This window comes from Pipistrellus hanaki (assembly GCF_964339955.1).
Source record: "Pipistrellus hanaki genome assembly, chromosome: 5".
Lineage (NCBI taxonomy): Eukaryota > Metazoa > Chordata > Mammalia > Chiroptera > Vespertilionidae > Pipistrellus > Pipistrellus hanaki.
This window is the reverse complement of record NC_140507.1, coordinates 32,031,556-32,052,200: the sequence shown is the minus strand read 5'-3', so window position 1 is coordinate 32,052,200 and position 20,645 is coordinate 32,031,556. Positions and strand designations below refer to the sequence as shown.

The window sequence follows — 20,645 nt, the reverse complement described above, 5'->3', positions numbered from 1 at the left end:
GACAAGATAAGGGACATCTTGCTTCTAGAGACCCAAGTCAGGGCCACCTCATCCACACAGCCTTCCTGGCCTCCAGGAACCAGGTCGGGTACCTTTCTGCTCCCACCCCCATACTGGGCAGCGCGGGCTGTCACGCTGAGTCCGGGTCCCTGACCTAGGCCTGTTCGGGCCCAGGGCTCCCCAGCCGTACTCGCGGTTCTGGGGACGCGCGCACCGAGGGGTGGGGCCGCGGGTTTGCCGACCAGTACTCTGATGACGAGGAGCGGCCCCATCCCCCACCTGCCCACACCCCCTCCTCCCCATCCCTCCCTCCCCATCCCTCCGGCCGGGCGCCGCCCCGCAGGAGCGACTTCAAAGGGCCTGAGCGGAGCTCCGGGCCGGGCTGGGTGCGCGGCCGCAGAGCGCCAGCCGGGCGGGATCCAGCCGTCGGAGCCGTCCTGGGCGGGGGTCCCAGGAGCCCGGAGGGGGTGCGCGGCGGGGGGCGGGTCCTCGGAGCCCCCCGAAGTGGGAGGGTCGGGGCGCGGCGGGGCCAATCCGGGCGCGCGCAGAGCGGGGCGGGGGCGGGCGGAGCGGGGTCCGGCCGGGCGGGCGGGCCGGGGGCGGGGCGGCGCCCGGGCGGCGGCGGCGGCGGCTGCGGGATCCTCAGTGTCCGCTCGGCTCCCGCTGCGGCTCCCGCCCGCGATGCCGCACTCCGTGACCCTACGCGGCCCCTCGCCCTGGGGCTTCCGCCTGGTGGGCGGCCGGGACTTCAGCGCGCCCCTCACCATCTCGCGGGTGAGTCCGGCGGGCGCGGGCGGCGGGGAGGTCCTGGGTCTGGGACGTGGTCCCCGCGATCCGCCCGGGACCCGGACCCCCGACGTTCCCGGGGCTCACAGGCTGGGGGTTGGCCTGGGTGGCCCACAGAGGAGGCTTCCAGGCTGGGCAGTGTCGCCCCAGCCCCTTCCCCTCCCTTCTGCTGGGCCCGCCCGCCTCATCTCGTGGAGGAACACCCCACGAATTCACACATCAGCCTTCCCGCTGGCCTCATTTGGGGGGCTGGGGGGGGACTCACTGCAGGCCAGGGAAGGACCGCAGCCTTCTGTAGATGCTGTAGACAGATCTACAGAAGCTCAGCAACCCTGCTTAGAGGGAACCCAACCTAAAGATTCGGAGCAAAATGATTGAGAGTCCACCCCCCCTTATCAAAGGTCCCTGCCCGCAGAGCTGGGGTGCTCCCTGAGTCGGAGAAGAGAAGGATCCCCCACCCTGGCTTTGGTCACTCTCAGCCGCGGCCTCGGGTGACCTAAGGGGAAGTAACTGGAGGAATCTTTGGTTTCCAGGAAAAGGAGAGACTTGACTCTAAGCTTGTGAGACCTCTCCCCTCTCTCCCCTCAAGGCCAGGGGCTGGGTCAGCCTCAGCCCAGTTCCTCAGGATTCCAGGACCTACTCTGCCCCAGGCGTAGGTCAGAGGAGGGAGGGATGGGGGCACAACCCCCCCTCCCCCCCCCCCCCCCCCGCTGCCCTGCGGCTAATTTGAGGGCAGAAAGGCAGAGGAGAGGACTTGGGCCCTATCAGAGGGGAGCCCGTTCTGGGGGAGATGGGATTCTGACCAGCCTTGGGGTTCCGTAGTTTGAAGGGCCAGAATAGGGGACTCAGACTCAGCCCCTGGGGGTCCCAGCCTCAGGGACAGAAGAGGAGAGAGCCCAGGCCCTGCCCTTGGAGGCCCCCGTCTGGAGGGAAGGAGCTGAGGGCATCAGAGAGTCATCTCCTGCTCCCTGCACAGCTGCTCTGGCCTTTCAGGGGCCTGTGTCAGGGAAACTGAGAGTCACCTCCCCCGCCCCCCTGCCCCCTCTCGCCTGGGGGGCTGGACCAAGCTGGCTGGACTTTCAGGTACTTCTTCCCAGTTCCTGGGAGCGGGGCGGGCGCCCGGCGGAATCCCCTTTCTGGGGGCCGGGGTGACAGGCAGGCCCAGCTGTCCCGGGAGGGTCCCCATCTCCCTCACCCCACACCACCGGGTCCCTGGGGCCGAGTGAGGCAGGCCGGCTGCACATCCGGCAGCCTTTCATCTCCCCCTTTCCTGAGGGAGCCCCGCTGGGGGAGGGGGCGAGCCTCCGTGTCTGCCTGTGTGTGTCACGCCGTGTGTCCACCGAGGTGGGCTGGTGGGGGCGCTAGACCCGCCGGGGGGCCGGGCATCCTGGGCGCGAGGCTGCTGACAGGCGCGGTGGCGGCGGCTGACGGCCGCAGGCGGCAGGGAGCAGAGACATCTGTTGCCCACGCGGCTGGCTGCCTGCAAGGAAAGGCCTCCACACGTCACAGCGGCGGCGGCAGCGGCCTTGTTTGGAGCTGACAGTGATGCAGGCCCCTGGCAGGCAGGCAGGCAGGCAGGCAGGCAGGCAGGGGGCTGGGAGAGGGTTTGCCTGGGAGAAACCCCCCTTGTCCCCCAGAGTCACATGGCAGCCGCTCAGGCCTGAGGAGCCAGGCTGGCGGAGCCCGGGTTTGGGTGGGATCTGGGGAGGTTTGCGGGGCTGGGGAGGCACAGGCCACGGCTTGCCCAGCAGATCCCTCAAGGGCAGGTTTGCAGACACCGAGGATAGATGGGAGTGTCCTCACCCAGGGGTTCAAGACCCAGCCCCCTCGTGCTTCCAGGGCCTCCCCCACCCAGAAGGGACAGCTACCCTCAGACGGGGAGGAAGGGAGGAGGCGGGCAGCCTGGCAGAGCGGGGGCCTTGCGACCTCAGCTCACAGAGCCTCTAAGAACGGTGTCCAGGGCTCCTTCCGCACACGGCAGGGATTGCTGGCGTGGGTGCATCCACAGGGTTCCGGGCCACACCCTAAAGGGTGTTGGTCCCAGCTCCCCGGCAACTGGTGCCTGGAATGAGCATCACCGTGTGCCGGACGCCCCGTGGGAGGGTTTTGCCCTGATCGTCTCAAATAGTGCGCTCTCACAGCAGCCCCTGGGAGAACTCCCTCTGGCTTTACGTGACTGATGGGGACCGGAGGCTCAGAGAGGCTAAGGGGATGTACCCCGAGCAGCAGAGCAGGCTCAGGAATCCAGGCCTCTCTGGAGCTGGCTGGAACTGTATGGAAAATGTGGCACCTGGTCTCCGGCTCGCAGCCCGCCCCGGCCTCTGGGCTGGGTGGAGTGGAGCAGGGGCTGGGATGCAGGTAAGGGGCCTGGTTCACGTCCCGCCTCCCAGCTGACTCACTGCTCCCCTCTCCCTCCTTTCTGTCTGTTTATCCTTCACTCTGCAGCCGGAGGGGTCGGCTTGAATCCAGCTCTGTCCTGTGGTGTCCCTGCTTAGAGCCCTCCGTGGTTCCCGTCCACCTGGGAGAAATGCCAGATTCCCACCGGCCTGGCCCCTACTCCTCTTCTGACTTCCTCTCTCCCACCCTCTCCTCATTAGTGATGCTTCCGCCACAAGCCTGCTTTTAATGTTTACTCTCTCTCTCTCTCTCTCTCAAATGAGCCATCATACACGCTGGCCCTTCTACCCGGGACGATCCCTCTCCCCGCCCTCCGTTTTTGCAGAGAAGCACACAGTGGTGATGAGCGTAGGACCTGGAAGCAGTTGAGCGGGATGGAAACCCTAACTCCCCCTTACCCACCGAGTGACCTCCTCTCCTCCTCCGGACCCCGTTCTCTCACCCGGACAGCGGGCTCGCCTCCGGGATGGAGGGGACAGTGCGTGGAAAGTCAGTCGGGAGCGTCACCGTTTCCTGGCCAGCCGCCTCTCTGACCGGAGCTCCCTCCCGGGGCCAGGGGAGCTGGCAGCGGTTCCAGCCACCTCTGCTTTCGAGAGCTTCCCCCACCCACCGGGGCCTGAATGCGCCCTCGTGCCGGCTGAGTCACCCCGCAGCCACCCCCGAGGAAGACTCCGCTCCCCCTGAGCCTCTTTCTCTGTCTGTCGGAGGGATGACAAGGCCGCTGTCTCGCCAGGTGCTTGAGAGGGTGCCAGGAGCTGGTTATGGGGAAAGCACTGAGCCTGGGCCGTGTCTCGGAGGAGGTGTCCGTGAGGAGAGGGGGCCGAGCAGGGCCTTCCGGAGAGGCTGGGATGGAGGACAGGCCTGTGCACGCACCAAGACCTTAGGAGTGAGCATGAAAGGTGACGAGTGGCTGTGGGTGTCATGCTTGGGGCAGCCTATGGCAGGGCAGGCCAGCTTGGGCAGTGCCCACACCAGGACGCCAGCCAAGGAGCTGCCAGCACCTCAGCGTTGTCCACTCACTGCTGAGCACTAGCCGCGCTGAACCTGGCCGGGTTTCCGGAAGCCCCCACCCCCGCCCATAGGAACAGGGCGACCGAGCCGCGGCAGAGCCCTGCTGGAGGGACTAGGTGAGAGTGAGGGCGTCTGACGTCCGTTTCCAAAGGCTGTGCCAGGACCGGGGTCGGGGGAGAGCTCCCTGGGCTGGCCACTCAGGCTTCCTGGTGAGCCTGTCCCCAGCCTCACGTGGCCCTCCCCGGGGGACCAGCATTGTAAGCTGTGGTCGCCATGGACCCTCTGGGGCCGGTGACACTGGGGAGGCCTGGGTGAGTGCCTGTCCTGTGAGCCAGAAATGCAGGCTGGCCCTGGACATACCAGTGGGGTGATGGCCCAGACCTAGAGGAGGCACTAGCAGTGTTAAGGGAGAAATGTGGTACAGGGGACGTACAGGGTACAGTGAGAGCCCAGAGCAGGGGTGCCCAAGGACACAGCCTCTCTGCTGGGACCTGAAGGGTGAGGAGGAAGGAGTAGGCTGGTCATTAGGACTTGGGGTCAAAGGAAAGAATGTACCAGGTAAAGAGAACAGCATCCGCGGAAGCGTGGAGGTGAGAGACCCCTGGTGCCCGCAAGGACCCCCTGGACACTCCGATGATCCAGACAGAGTGTGGGTGGGAGGAGGTGAATGTGGGGTGGGGATGAGAGGAAACAGGAAGGGAGCCGAGGTCACAAAGGCTTTGAATGTCGGCCAGGGGGTTGCTGTGCGGTCTGGCTGGGTGGGGTGGTTTGTGAAAGGTCCATGCTCTGTGTGTATCCGGGAGCACGTGTACCCCTGTGTGCCCCTTGCCTATCCTTGGGCGTGTGAGCAGGCTGCAGGGGTGACGTCCCCCTCGTCCCAGCCCAGAGGAAGCCCATCGCATCTGACCTTACACCCCACCAGGCCTCCGGGTGCTGGAATCGGGGTGTCCAGAGCAGAGGCTACACAAGGCCACGTGGTGACGAGCGCCCAGCCATCCGACTTGTCCACCCGCAGGTCCACGCTGGCAGCAAGGCTGCCCTGGCTGCCCTGTGCCCTGGGGACCTGATCCAGGCCATCAATGGGGAGAGCACAGAGCTCATGACACACCTGGAGGCGCAGAACCGCATCAAGGGCTGCCACGACCACCTCACGCTCTCCGTGAGCAGGTACGCTCCGGGGAGGCTGGGCCGGGATCATTGGGGGGAGGGATGGGGGGCCGGCATCCTGGGTGAGCTGGGCCTCGCAGGCGCTCTGCGTCACTCCGGCACCCGGACCGAAGGAGTAGTGCTTTCACAGGGGCTGGCAGGCACTGGATATGGCGGTGCCTTAAAAACAGAGGCCCCCTCTAACGCCGGCTGGAAGTGCGCTGGGAACTTATGGCGGGGGAGGGGCGGGGGGCGAGGGGGAAAGCAGCCCAACACCAGGGCTGAAAGAAGACCTTGGGTGGTCTCCGGATGGCGGACTTCAGTCCTCTCCTCGCCCCTAAGTGACCAGCTTAATGACCAAAAAGGTAACTTGTCCAACACCTCCTCTAACCCTCGAATCAACTTGATAGAATAAAACCTAATACAGGCCCCACTCTACAGATGAGACAGCTGAAACTCAGAAAGAATAGAGGGTGCCCGGCCAGCATAGCTCGATGGTTGAGTGTCAACCTATTAGCCAGGAAGTTACGGTTTTATTCCCGGTCAGGGCACATGCCCGGGTTGTGAGCTTAATCCCCAGTCTGGGGCGTGCAGGAGGCAGCCAATCAATGATTCTCTCACATCACTGGTGTTTCTGTCTCTTGCTCCCTCTCCCTTCCTCTCTGAAATCAATAAAAATGTATTTTTTTTAAAAAAAAAAGAAAGAGCTGAAACGGGTTTGGCTCAGCGGTAGAGCGTCGGTCTGCGGACTGAGGGGTCCCAGGTTTGATTCCGGTCAGGGGCATGTGCATTGGTTGTGGGCACATCCCCGGTGGGGGTTGTGCAGGAGGCAGCTGGTCGATGATTCTCTCTCATCGATGTTTCTGGCTCTCTATCTCTCTCCCTTCCTCTCTGTAAAAAATCAATAAAATATATTTAAAAAAAAAAAAAAAAGGATAAACCTAAGTTTAAAAAAAAAAAAAGAAAGAAAGAAAGAAAGAAAGGCTAGCGGGTGCTTCAAGTCCCACAGCCAGGGAGCTGGGAAGTAAAATTTGACCTCTGGTCTCTCTCACTCCCAGAAACTCCATGCCTACTTGGCTGCTAACCACACCTACCAGCCCCACCGCTGCTGTGCCCCAGCTCCCCACGGTGGCCCATGCCTCTGCCCTGGTTACATCCGGATGCCAGGGCCTCTTAACGTTGCACAGCCTCATGAGGGAGGATGGGCAGTCCCTGAGCCCCAGCTGTGCCCTATAGATGGTCTAGGATGGACGGTCTACCTGGGGCGTCCGCTGCCATGCTCAGGCCCTGGGCCTTTGCTCAGTTCTGATAGCAGTCGGCTGGGTCGTGGCTGACTCAGCTCTCCCTGCCCCCTGTCCTGCCTGGATCCAGTGAAGTCAGACATTGCTGCTGAGCTCGGCCGCATTCACTGATAGCAGGGACTTTCCGTGACCCCCTGTGGACGTGTGTGGGAGAAGCCTCCCCAGACCACAGCACAGCTAACCACGTCTTAGCGGTGGCGGGAGGGGGCTGGTCCATCGGCCTGGAGCCATGAAACATGGCGGGAAGGCTTCCGAAGTAGCCCCTGTTTGTGTCTGGCCCAGGTCCAGGTTGGGGTCAGGGCCCCTGGCTGTGCTCTCGGTGCTAAGTGGGTCCAGATGTAAGGCCAGGCCCTGTGCACTCCACCTGGCCCACAGGTGGGGACGCTGTTGCAGAGCTGGTCCTCCTCCAGCCTCTGGGGTCTCAGGGACCCCACATGACCTCTGTGCTCCTGGGTTTCCTTCTCCGTGGAGCAGGATCACATTCATCACCCTCTCCCAGACGGAGGTACCGGCTGGCCCGGGGAATGTCAGCGCCGCCTGCCCACGAACGGCCTCCGAGGCCACCCCTCTTGGCTGGGTTCCTGGGCCCTGACTCACCTCTCGCCTTGACGGCTGAATAAGGGAAGTCCCGGTGGTACTGAGGCTGGGGAGGGAGTGGGAGGTGGGGAGGCTCACAGCAGGCCTGAGTCAGGAGGTTCCCAGAGGCAATGGTGTCAGGGCAGGGGGGCGGGATGGGGGGAGGGTGGAGGGCCCCCTTCCTTCCTTCCTTCCTTCCCTGGTCATTTGTTCCAAGCCCAGCATGGACGGAGCCCCGAGTCCACTGGCCTGCTCCACGCCGGCCGTGGAGCAGGTGCCAGCACAGTCTCTACCACCACAGTTCCCGCCCCAGCTCTGCACTCGGGAACTGCTGTCTTCCACCAAGTGACTTCACCTCAGAGCCATGAGCTTCCTCAACTCCAAAACGGGGACTGTCCTGTGATCTGGGGTTTGGGTGATGAGGATGGACCAAGTCTGCTCGGTCAGGGTGAAAACCTGGGGTCCAGTCCTCAGGGGCCTTATCCTCAATCATCACACGTGCAGATTCTCAGTCATCACCAGGGCCTTGATAACTCTGGGCCACCATCTCTTCTCCTGGGCACCTTCTCACCTGTAAGACCCCTGACTCTGCTCTCTGTCCTGCCAGGACCTATGCTATGCTTGGGTCCCAAGGGCCCCCCCAATTGGGCTCTCCCAAGTCCAGCTTCCCTGCCTGGCCTCTCGTGTCCAAAGGGCTTTTATCCTCCACAGACTTTTCTGTGGGATGAAACGTGAAATAAAAGCACGGCTTCCCCGCTATGCTTACCGTATTTTCCGGCGTATAAGACGACCCCCTAATTTTACAGTTAAAACATAGGTGTAGGCCTATATTCGCTGTATGAGACTACCCCCCACTTCCGAGGCAACACCAGTTCTTTTTTTTAATAGACCGCCTCTCTGACTCTGGCCAATCTGAGCAGGCTTTTTACTAGAACACAGTGTCGTCTTATACGCCGGAAAATACGGTATTTTGTCTGAAACTCAAAGCCAGGTGGCGAACAGTTCAAGCCAATCCCCACTCCCTGGGCATGCTCTGTAGACCCACGGCTTTCCTGGCATCCGCTCCGACCCCGACCCCGGGGCCTCTGGTGGGGACACTGTTGCCCATTGTGTGCAGTACAAGGTGCTTTTGCACAGTCCACCCTTTGGCTGTCCCTTCGCTTCAAGATGGCAGACGGAGTCACTCCCCGGCCTGCAGGGAAGGCCTGGAGATGCAGGTTGACACATGAAGAAGCCCTTCCTGCTGATCTGACTTCCTGAGCCACCCTCAGGGCTCCGGACTCTGGTGCTCTCTGACCTTCAGACCTCAGACGTGTACTTCTCTTCTGGGCAGAGCTTCGGGAAAGTAGAAGGCAGATAGCCACGTGCGAGGTCCTCGGTTTGTCCCCGGAGGCCCCAGCGGGTGGAGGCCACGGTGAGAGCTGTGCGTTGGGGCAGTCACGAGGCAGCCTGGCGGAGAGGGCAGGAGCCAGATGCCAGCAGTGGCGGTGTTGCCCTGGGCAGCAGGGGTTGTGCCACAGACCTCCAGATGGCTGTGGAGGAGAGAGGTAGTTTGCAGGAGGCAAAGAATGGACAAAAGCAGAGGTGAGGCCTGGGGAGAGCGCCGAGGCCCGTTCTGTGACCAGGCGGAGGTGAGGAAACGCAGAGTGGGTGTGGACCACGGGTCTGCTGAGCGGGGAGAGGGAGAGAGAGGACGGAGCTGCTGGCCCAGGGACCAAGACCTCAAGAAACCCCGGGAAGTGGATACGAAGTAGAAGCCCCCAGAGGCTTCTGGGGTAGAGTGGAGACATGATTCCCCTTTGGTCTGACCAGCCTCACTTCAAACCCACCAGCCAGTCCAAAGTCCCCGCACCCCTGGCCTGCCTCCCCATAGGGCTACTGAGTGGTAGGCCTGGGCCCCCGGCCAGTAGCCGCCAGGCCTGTCTGCCCTGCTTGTGTCAGGTTAATGATGTTTTTTTCCCTCCTGAGTGGTGTTTGGCTTTTGGTTTCTATGGTGAAGCAGGAATTTCCTAATGGCCTGTTTCCCATCTGGGCTGGGCTGGGCTGGGCTGGGCAGACATTGGTGATGACTCTGCCGGCATCGGCGGGAGGGAGGCACATCCCTCAGCCTCCACTCCACCTCCCCCGGAGCCCATGGACGCCCGACCCCAGGCCCAGCCAGAGGCTGCCCCAGAAGAGGGCTGAGTGGATGCGCTCCCCGCTGATTGGTGTGTGGGGCCTGGCTCCCTCTCTAAGAACCAGACCAGAGAGAGACGGAGCGGCTGGCAGGGGAGGGACACACAGCCCCATCCCAGGTGGGTGGCAGATCTAGAGTCATGTCCCTTGCCACAGCAGCCACCTCTCTAGTGCAGGGAAAAGCACGGGGCTCATTTCCTTCTCTGAACAGGGTGTCAGACCCGGTCCTGCGTGGCTCTGGGCCCAGAACCCAGGCCTTCTTGGTCTTAGTTCCCAGGCAGAGTGAGCAGATATATCTGACCATCCTAAATTCCCGCCACAGGCCTGAAGGCAAAAGCTGGCCCAGTGCCCCAGAAGACAGCAAGGCTCAGGCACACAGGATCCACATCAACCCCGAGACCCAGGTATGTAAAGACTCAGAGCAAGCCCAGGGAGAGGAGCCAGGCCTGGTCCCCAGGTTTAACTGCATTGGGTGTCCTCCCCTAGGCTCTCGGCTCCCCAGGCCAGCCTGAAGCAGGAGGCTTCTCTGGGCCATGCCCATGCCCCATCCTGGGCTGCCCAGGTGATGGGCACCTGCTGGGGATTCTGTCTATACTCCAGGCAGTCCTGGACTCTGGGACTAAGGTGTCTGTGGTGGGGAGGGACTGGGCCAGGCCTTGGCTCAGGGCTAACACCCACCCAGCTGGGTTTCATCCTGGCACCCAGTGATGTCAGACCAGGAGGAAGCCACCAGGCTTTGGAGCAGAGTGGGGACAACCTCAGGCTGTGAGCGGACCTCAGGCAATGGGGCATTTTTGTATTTCATCCCGGCCTTGAGTAAGCACCTGACCAGAGCCAACCTCAGGCCATAAGGCTGACCTTTGAATGTAAGGTATTTCCTTGCTCCAATCCAAGGCTGAAATCTTCTCCTGGCCATCCTGGGATGGCATCTAGCAGACTTCAGGCTGAAGGCCTACCTGCTCAGTCACCTCTTCATGGATGACAAGAGTGCTGTCTTCAAGGAGAATGAGGGGGGCCAGTCGGTTCTACAGCCTCTTTTTGCCATGGGCTTGAGAGGCACCCAGTTGGCAAGACTACGGTATAAAACACCCCACCCAGCTCCACACCTCTGTGCCACATAGTTTGGACAAGGTGGAGATGGAACTGGTATGTGATGGAGTCAGAACTGTGGGGCCATAACCTCCTGGCTGCTTGTGTCCACTCTTGCCATGGGGGCTCTGCTGTACTGGAGGACAGGCTCTGCTGTGCCCTCTCCCTCACCATCCATCCCAGTCCCCACCGTGCCTTTGCTGGCATCCTGAGGCCACTTGCTTACCACATGCCAGGGAGTGCCTATTCGAGAAGGGGCGAGACACTTAGCAGCTCTGGGATGGCAGAAGCCAGGGGTCTAAGGAGTCCATGTGACTCTGTCAAGAGATCAGAGAGGAAGTGGGAGGGAGAGGTGAGGGGTGAGGGATGGAGCAGCGTAGCAAAGAGGCTCTTGGTTTCCTCTATCCGGGACTTCCGCTGTTCTTGCAGAGACTCATGGCCACACCTGTGTCTCAGAAGCTTGCTCTGGCCCCATGAACCCGCTGCTCATGGCATCTGGGGAAGAGGGAGAGGGAGGACACAGACAAATCAACCACACTTGGGCCTGGCAGAGGGGAGCAGCATTGTGTGAGGCTCGTGTGTGAGGCTCGGGCCAGAATGGCCAGGACAGAGGGGCCTGAGCTTGCTCTGTTCTGTCTCCAGGAGAGGCTCAGGGCCGGTGGACCTGGGGGGCTGAGGGCTGGGCCCAGGCATAGTAAGCAGATATAGCTGGCAATCCTAATCACCCCACACTGTCCCTTGCTGACCTCTGCCAGGACCAGGCTGCTGAGGCTGAAAGCGAAGAGATTTTCCACAAGCAACAGGGCAGCCCCTCAGCCGCCGCCCGCCTTTTGTACTTAAAAGGTCATGGGCTCCATGGGTGGCGAAAGAAACACCCCCGCCAGCCCCTGCAGGACTGTATCCTCAGTAACACAGACACAGGGCCCATTGTCCCACACTGTCCCCACCCTCTGCCCACAGGGGAGGAGGGTGGGCCCAGCTGGAGCCCTCAGAGGAGGAGAAAACCACAGCTGGCCCTCAGACCAGCACTAGCTGCCCTGGCACGCACCCCCACGAGGGATGCGACGGGGCCAACAGGAGCTTCAGGCCACCTTTTGTGCTGGGTGTAGGCGCCTCTCCTCTCCTCTCAGCCCTCACGTGGAAACCCAGGAGGCACTGGTACAGCCCAGAGCAGAGGCAGGACGGTGATAAGGAAAGGTTGCCTGGAGAAGGTGGCATTTAAGCTGAGAATCAGGTGGTGGGTTAAGGCGGTGGTCGGCAAACTCATTAGTCAACAGAGCCAAATATCAACAGTACAATGATTGAAATTTCTTTTGAGAGCCAAATTTTTTTTTTTAAATATATTTTATTGATTTTATACAGAGAGGAAGGGAGGGAGATAGAGAGTTAGAAACATTGATGAGAGAGAGTCATCGATCAGCTGCCTCTTGCACACCCCCTACTGGGGATATGCCCGCAACCAAGGTACATGCCCTTGACTGGAATCGAACCCGGGACCCTTCAGTCCCCAAGCCAACGCTCTATCCATTGAGCCAAACCGGTCCTGGCGAGAGCCAAATTTTTTAAACTTACACTTCTTCTAACGCCACTTCTTCAAAATAGATTCGCCCAGGCCGTGGTATTTTTTTAAAATATATTTTATTGATTTTTTTACAGAGAGGAAGGGAGAGGGGGTCTAAGGAGTCCATGTGACACCTTTCCTTTGTCTGCTGGTCCACCCATTCATGTAAGGTATTTCCTTAGCAGGCACTATGCTAAGGACTCCTTGGACTCCTTGGACCAGCAGCTGAAGGGTATCACCCCCTTCAGCTGCTGGTCCACCCATTCATTGCCCAAGCTCCAAAGGGATAGAGAGCTAGAAACATCGATCAGCTGGCTGCCTCTTGCACACCTCCCACTGGGGGGATGTGCCCGCAACCAAGGTACATGCCCTTTCCGGAATTGAACCTGGAACCTTTCAGTCCGCAGGCTGACGCTCTGTCCACTGAGCCAAACCAGTTTCAGCGGCTCTGGTATTTTGTGGAAGAGCCACACTCAAGGGGCCAAAGAGCTGCATGTGGCTCACTAGCCACCGTTTGCCAACCACAGGGTTAAGGCAAGCGTGGTGGGGCAGGCAGCCCTCGCACACTCAGCCTGTTCTCTCCAGACTAGCAGAGAGCTGGAGCTTGGATTCTGAAAGGTGCCCTCTAGACTCAGCACCCACCTCCGTCCAAACTGAGTGCCCCACATGTTGACCACAGTCACGTGGAAGTCAGTGTCCCCCATTCTGCTCACTAACCCAACCGCGGCTTCAACAACCAAACCAGCAGCCAGCACGTGGCACCAGGGCACTGCCTCACAGAGAAGAGCGGTCCGGGGATGGGGCTCAGGAATGCTCAGGGCAGCTATTTATCCAAAGGGCGTTTGCCGGGCAGCAGGCACTATGCTAAGTGCTTTGTATGCAACTGTCTCATTTTATCCCCACAAAGAACTTACGATATAGGGATCGTCACATGCTCCATTTCACAGATGAAGAAACAGAGGTTCAAAGGTGAAGTGGCTTGCTCGGTGAATGAGTGGTAGAGCTAGGACCGAGGTCACCATGGTGCCCTACCCACCAAGTTCACACCTAGAGCGGCTGCTGCATGGGTGGCTGTGGAGGAGCAGAGGCTCTGATGAACCTGAAATAGACTCACACCCTCTGGGTGGCGCTGAGTGGGGGCCTCCTTCCCAGGTCCCTCTGACCTCCCCTTCCTATTGAAGCCTCCTCTGTACCTGCCAGCCCTGCCCCCATGGCCCATGGCCCATCTGGTCCCCATTACAGGCCAGGCCAGGCCAGCCGTGCCCGCCTGCTTGCCCAGCGGACACGCATATATGAGAGTGCTCAGGCTCCTTGGGGCTCTTGTTGGGCCCAGTGGGGACAAGGGTTTTCCTGCTGCTCTTGCCTTCTTGATGGGGGCCCACCTGTGCACCTTTCCTTTGTCCGCTGGGAATGTGGTGGTATCACCCCCTTCAGCTGCTGGTCCACCCATTCATTGCCTAAGCTCCTGCCCAGCTCAGAGCCTGCAGAAAGCAGGACAGTCAGGCAGAGCCCTGCAAGCTTAACTGTGCCCCAACGCTGGAGGCAGCCTAAGTCCAAGCCAGACTCATTCCCCCCAGGTTAGGGGTCCTTTCCTCCCCACCTAGTGTCCCCGTCCACACTGTAGAGCAGTGGTTGTCAACTGGTGGTCTGGTGGCCCATGAGGTCCAAAAGATTGGCGACCGCTGCTGTAGAGCAAAGGGGATATTTATATGTCATCTTCCAGGCTGAGGCTCAGACCACCTTCATGGCCTGCACGATTGGCCCCACCCTACAGTCAGGCTGCTCTGGCGGCCAACCTCATTCCAGCCATGGAGGCCGCCATCGACATCGCCAGGGTGGCCAGCACTGGCTCTTTATGTGTGACTAGGTTATGTGGGTGGATTGGCTGGTGTGTGTTGTCTTCATGCACATGTACGTGTCAGAGTGTGTGTGCCTGTGTTCACATTGCTTGTGGGCATGTTTACTCTCAGCTGGGGCAGCGCAGCCCTGGACTCTGCAGAGACAGAGATCCCAGGCCCCATTCAGACCCGCACCCACAGAAATACCCCTCATGGGCCCAGGAGGCATGGTCAGGGCACCGCTCCCCAAAATGTTTCCGCCATGGACGTCAGACCGGCCGTGGCGTAGTGGGCTGGGGAGGCTTGAACCCTGGCCCTGCCTCTGCCCCTCATCTGCTGTGCCCACAGAAGGCCACCTTTTCAGCCTGGGACGCAGGAAATGGGGGCAGAGGCACAAGCCGAGAGGAAGCTGGCCTCACAATGGCACATTTAGAGCTCAGCCTTCCGCCCCAGAGGTCCTTGGCACACAGTGCTGGGTGACCCTTCCTGGCTGTAGGACAGACTTTCCTTTTTGGTTCTAGCCATGGACTCATCCAGTATCCAGGACAGTTCTGGCAAGTAGGAAGGTTTGGCCCCGGGACCACCTCAACAAGGAAGCCACACACACCGGCTTCTTGGGAAGCCCCCACCCTAACGCCACCCCTCACGGGCACTGGTGGTCAGAACCACCACAGGACTCAGGAGCCAAGTCTGAGTCTCAGGCCTGCCGGTTTCTGTGCTGACTTTCTACAGGCATTTCTCATTTTGGGGAGGGGAGATTGGGGGGCGGGGGGGCCTGGACCAGGCCTAAGGCTCAGCCCTTCCCCACAGACTCCCTCCCTGCCTGGGCACCATTACCCGGAGATGCCAGAGCAGGGGTAGCCAGCCAGCATCCAAGAAGGCCTGGCATGGCAGAGGGGGTAGCTATGCTAGGAGTGGCCACAGGCCCTGCCCCAGAGGGTCTCCCAGCAGTACCTCAGACCTCTCTCTTTCGTAGGATGGCAGTCCGATGGCCAGCAGGCGGCCCTCGGCCACAGGGAATGGCCCAGAAGACGGCAGGCCGGACCTGGGATCTCCTTACGGGCAGTCGCCTCTCCTCTCCGTCCCTCACAACGGCAGCAGCAGTGAGGCCGCCTTGCTGGCCCAGATGAGTGCCATGCATGTGTCTCCGCCCCACAGGTAGTACCGGGCGTGGTTTCTGCAGCCACACCTAAATCCCGCCTTAAGCCCCAGCCCCTCAAACCTCACCAGGTCCCCTCTGGACCTTGATTCTTGGGTCTCGGCGGCTCGCACACTGACAGTACAATGAGGCTTTCCCCAGACCTCTGGGCAGGCGGAGTGGAGGTTGGCGCTGTAACCGCCCTTCCCTGCCTCTCCTTTGCCCAGCGCTGACCCAGGCAGAGGCCTCCTGCGGAGCGGGGACTGCGGCGCCCACAGGGGCTCGGAGGTGTACCGGATGCTGCAGGAGCCCGCCGAGCCCCTCGCGCCCGCCGAGCCCAAGCAGTCCGGCTCCTTCCGCTACCTGCAGGGCATGCTGGAGGCTGGCGAGGGCGGTAAGACGCCAGCCCCTTCCCCCATCTGCCTTCCCACTCCGCGTGTCCCTGGATCGACCCCTCGCGGCCCCATCCCTGGCACGGCCCTTCCCCAAGCACTCCCTCCCCATCCCCAGTCTGCGTGTCGGGGTCCCCGAAAGCCAGGCCCAAGGGCTCAGCCCTTGAAGAAGGGAAGTTTTTCCCTTTTTCTGACCTCGGGACTGCACCTGGCTCATGCCACCTGCGCTCGGGCTTTCAGGGGAGCGGCAGGGAGCTGGCAGCCCCCGGAACCTGAAGCCCACGGCCGGCAAGCTGGGAGCCCCGCTGAGCGGCCTGCAGGGGCTGCCCGAGTGCACGCGCTGCGGCCACGGCATCGTGTGAGTATCAGCCCCGGCCTGCCCCCTCCCCCCCAGATCCCCCTGACGCCCGGGCCAGGCAGCCCGGAGAACCTGTCCCCCAATGCCGTCCCCTGCCGGCCTCCCATCAGGGGCACCATCGTGAAGGCGCGGGACAAGCTGTACCACCCCGAGTGCTTCATGTGCAGCGACTGCGGCCTGAACCTCAAGCAGCGCGGCTACTTCTTCCTGGACGAGCGGCTGTACTGCGAGATCCACGCCAAGGCGCGCGTCAAGCCTCCTGAGGGCTATGACGTGGTGGCGGTGTACCCCAACGCCAAGGTGGAACTCGTCTGAGCTGCTCCTGTAACCCCACCCTACCCCACCCCACCTCTGCTTCTTCCAACAATGCCCCGTGTAAATAAACGTTCGCCCTGCCTCCCTAATAAATAAACTCCCTCTGCTGGCCTCCACCATGTAGTCTCTCCCTCCAGTGCAGGCCGTGGCTCCCGGGTGCCAGCTGTTCAGAATCCAAGCATGCCCGGGGCACTGGATGCAACGGAGAGCGAGACAGGCACTGGGCTGTCCTAGGAGGCCACAGCCTGGGTGGGCGGCAGACATGAATCACAAGTTCTGTTCAAAGGGAGGCGCGTGAGGTCTGGGGTGCTGTGAGGTGATGTCATCATGCGGAGGGATCTGACCTTCGTGCAGTCAGGGAAGGTGCCAGCTGAGAACTAAGGAGCGGAGAGCTGTACAGAGTGAGGAACGGTGTGGCAGAGGCGAGCACAAACAGGAAAGGCCCCGTCTTGCCACCAGCATGAGCGCGGGCACCCCTAGCAGCCACAGGAGGATTGCCCCGCAGGGTGTATGACGGGGGGAGTGCATCTGTCTCCCTGCATTCTCAGAATTCTCCCTTCTGTGTTTCTCCCTTTCTTCCCTCCTTCTCCTCTCCTTCTCCTCTCCCTTCCCCTCTCTCACCACCAGGGGGCGCGCTGAGCGGGGAGGTGGTGAAGAAGGGCGGAGAAGATTTTAGAACACTGGCCTAGGGCCTCACCCTTCAACCCCTCCAAAGAGTAAACACCCAAGTCAGAGGCCGGTTGTTACAGTGTGTGCGCAGCCGCCTCGGTCTTGTCTTTTCGCAGCTCGGTAGTATGCATCCTGGTGGAGACGCTCATGCTTAAAAAATATTAATGCTGCCAGAACTGGTGAGCTGTGGCTGCTCACACCCAAGGACGCTCCGGGACCCCGGGTCATGTGCAACTCCTCCCTCCTTAGCTTGCTCCCGACTAGAAGCAGCCTTGTTTATTTAGTCCCGTTTTATTTAGTGAGCCCGAATAATATGCGTTTGTGCGATTGTCAATTTTGTGCTACTGCAAACCACAAAAGACTTATCAATTCACACTCAGCATCAGCACACAACAGTACTCATTTCCTTGCACTCTTGCTACACAGGACTTTTTTTTTTTTTTTTTTTTTTTTTTTTTTTTAATCAATCTAAGTAACATGCAACATGTCGTTGCTTTAAGTTGCATTTCTCTGATTACCGGTGATGAGCATTCACTCAAATATATGTTGTGTTTGTGGGTGCTGAGCAAACAGCCGGGAGCAGAATGGTCTTCTCCAAAAATTCTTGGGGGAAATGCTCTAAACTCTTCACTCTTTTTACTGAGGTTTAACTTCTTTCTTTGTCTTGTTAATCCTCACTCAAGGATATTTTTTTCATTGATTTTTTTAGAGTGGAAGGGAGGTGTGTGTGTGTGGGGGGGAGAGACAGAGAGAGAGAGAGAGAGAGAGAGAGAGAGAGAGAGAGAGAGAGAGAGAGAGAGAGAGAAACATCAATGTGAAAGGCACATGGATTAGTTGTCTTCCCCACCAGGACCAGGGATTGAACCTGCAACCCAGGTAGCTTCCCTTAACCAGGAATCGAATCCCTGAGCCTTTGATGTGCAGGTTGATGACCTGACTACTGAGCAACACTGGCCAGGACTATTTAACTTTTTTTTTACTATTGTTTTTATTTCAGAGGGGAGAGGGGGAGAGAGATGGATACATCAATGATGATGAGAATCTCTGCTCAGCTGTCTCCTGCACGCCCCCTACTGGGGATCGAGCAGCAACCCTGGCAGGTGCCCTTGACCAGAATCGAACCCGAGACCCTTCTGTCTGCAGGCTGAGGCTCTATCTATTGAGTCAAACAGGCTATGGCTATTTAACTTCTTAATTATAGGTAGGAACTTTACCTATTTTTTTAAGAATCTTTGTTCCTCCCCCTGACCTATTCTGGTGACAAAATCACATTGGCTTGAGTCCTATCATTTTAGAGTTTGGCATGCCTCCTCCTTGTTCCTCATTTACAAACATCTCTCCTCCTTGTTCCTCATTTACAAACATCTCCAGGCTATTCTTGCACATGTTCCATAGTCAAGAGGTTTAGATTCAGCGTTTCAGGCTCTGGAAAACAAAGACACAAGCAAACAACCCTCAAAACCGTGACTTTCCTCCCCATGAATACTACGATTTGTGCTCACTGTCCCAGTTACTCAGGTGCCTTCCCCTGAGTGTTTACTTCCGTTTTCTGGTAGGTCTTGTGTTCCAGCTTCCATTTGTTCCTAGGACTCCCTCCAGCAGCTCCTCCCGCCTCCTGCCCCACCCCGCGGGAGCGCAGGCCCGGGCGCTCGGCAAGAGTCCTTGGGAAGGGAGGTGAGAGGAGGGCCCCGCGTCCCGGGCCTGGGCCTGGGCCTGCAGATAACCGCGGCCCCACCCCAACCCTCCCAGCTCTCCCCAACCTCCCCCAACCCCCGCCCCCCAAACCGGCGCCGCAGGGCTCCCCCCGCCGTCCGCGCGGGGCCCCCTGGAGCGGCCGGAGGGCCCGCCCTGGCGCCGGGCGCGCGCGCGTCCCCACGCCCTGCGCTCCTCCCCGCCCCGCCCCGCCCCGCCCCGCCCCGCGGTGCCTGCGGGCTAGGTCAGGGCCCCACCCGGTCTGAGGCGGGGATGGAGGGGATGACGAGCCGCCCGCCCGGGGAGCCAGGGAAGCAATTAGGCGCAGGAACCGGTGGAAAAATACAGGCGCAGGCCTCCACCTGGCTCTCAGGCTCCAACCGCAGAGTCTGCCACCCACAGCCCGGCTCTCACCCGCCGCCGGCGCTCCCCTTCATCCCGGGACGCGCCGTCACCGCCTCTCCCCACGGGGTCTGCCGCCTGGGCACCTTGGGCACCAAAAGCTGCGTCCCCCCTCCCCCAGGGCTGCAGCCACCGGAGAAGCCCTTGCCCAGGCCGGTATTTGCGTGAGGGGCTGGGGAGGTAGAAGCTAAGAGGAGCGGCGCCAAGAACTGCAGGCTGATATGTCCTCTCCCAGGCTCACGACTCTGCCCAGTGCCCCAAACACCCTCTCCACCCAGGCGCCCTGACCGAGCCCAAAGGTGGTGAACGTAAAAATCTTGGGACAACGTCTTGTGAGACAATATCTCTGGGATCCGGGGTCCCCAACTCAGAGTGCGCCAGCCCACCCGGCCCAGTCCCAACTCTCATTATTGTCCCCAAACCTGCTCCTCTCTCAAGTCCTCACCTCCGGAGCCTTCAAACTAGACTTGGACATCATCCCATCCAGCCATCATTCTGTCTGGGGTTCTGCCACTTAAGCATTTCTGGGGCCCATTGCAGGGCAGCTGGAGATTCTCGCACTCACATGCTTCATGGCCCCCAGGACCCTGAGGACAGAGCATCTGGTTGACCAAGTATAGGCCTAGCATTTGAAAACTGACTTCATGTTGCTGAACTCTTGATCTCACTTCCTCTGCTGTACTGGACAGTTCACCATTCTTTGAGCCATCCCACCTTTTCATGCACCTTCTCTCAAGCTCAAAATGCCTTTATTTTTTCTTCTCCATCCAACAAACTCCTACTCACTCTTCAAGGCCCTGCTCCACTGTCCCCTTCCCCACAGCAAAGCCTTGGCAGAGTTAGTAGCTTCCATCCACATGCCCTCCACTCCATCCCGTCCTCCCTATCCGGTGTTTCTGCCACAACCTGTTTCCAGCCTGGTCAGAGCCTGGCCTAGACCTACCTTTGTCCTGCCCAGACCCCAGGCCACGCAGTGTGCATACACACACACACACACACACACACACACCCTGGCCTCCCTGCCTCCCACCACCTTCTTCCTCACTTTGCTCTCCTGGTTTCAGTGGGCATACTGCCTAAACCCTCAGAGGAAAGGAAGGCCTTGAGGGCAAGTATTTCCCCCTACATCCTCAAGCTCAACTCACTTATTCAGTTAATTATTTACTAAGAATCTACTCTGTTCCAGGTCTTGTGCTACCTACCAGGAAAACATTTTGGACAAACATATACATACAGACTATAGGCAGTGCCATAAAGGAAATACATAGGCCATTACAGTAGACAATAAGCAGTCCCTTCGTGTGAGGAATCTAGAAAGACCTCACAGATACAGTGACACTGGAGCAGAGACCTGAGATGGTGAGGAGGAAATTGCTGTCCAGGCAGAGGGAGCAGGAAGTACGTGTTTCCCCGAAAATAAGACACCCTCCGAAAATAAGACCTAGCGCATGGAAAGATAAGACATCCCCTGAAAATAAGACCTACCGCAACTTTGGGAGAAAAAAATTAATATAAGACACTGTCTTATTTTCAGGGAAACAGAGTCCTAAGGCCCTGGGTAGGGCTGGGAGAGGAGGCATGTGTTTGTTCATCCTAAGGACAGTGAAGAAATGGCCCGAGTGGCGGGGGTGCGGTGGCCGGGAGTAGGAGATGGGATCAGAGAGATGTGGGGACAGGAAGGCTGGCCGTGTTCACCTTGTAAGCCACAGAAAGGACTTTGGATTCTACTCTGAGATGAGAAGCCAGAGGAGTGACGTGACCTGGACTTTTATGTTTTAACCAGGATCCCTGGTGCTGCT

At 59.7% G+C, this 20,645-nt stretch overlaps 1 protein-coding gene across 3 annotated transcripts; it reads left to right on the top strand.

Annotated features, from left to right (window-relative positions):
* Positions 1-596: 596 nt before the first annotated feature.
* Positions 597-16,199, top strand: PDLIM4 (PDZ and LIM domain 4). 3 transcript variants are annotated; one of them, XM_084886329.1, is made up of 7 exons: positions 597-774; positions 5,210-5,361; positions 9,715-9,796; positions 14,857-15,038; positions 15,246-15,412; positions 15,651-15,768; positions 15,879-16,199. In XM_084886329.1, the coding sequence occupies exons 1-7, from the start codon at positions 682-684 to the stop codon at positions 16,081-16,083; spliced, it is 999 nt and encodes a 332-aa protein (XP_084742455.1). In that variant the 5' UTR covers positions 597-681; the 3' UTR covers positions 16,084-16,199. The 3 variants fall into 3 exon arrangements, with proteins under 3 accessions (XP_084742455.1, XP_084742454.1, XP_084742456.1); XM_084886328.1 differs by lacking the exon at positions 597-774 and adding an exon at positions 2,480-3,144; XM_084886330.1 differs by lacking the exon at positions 597-774 and adding an exon at positions 3,201-4,310.
* Positions 16,200-20,645: the final 4,446 nt, after the last annotated feature.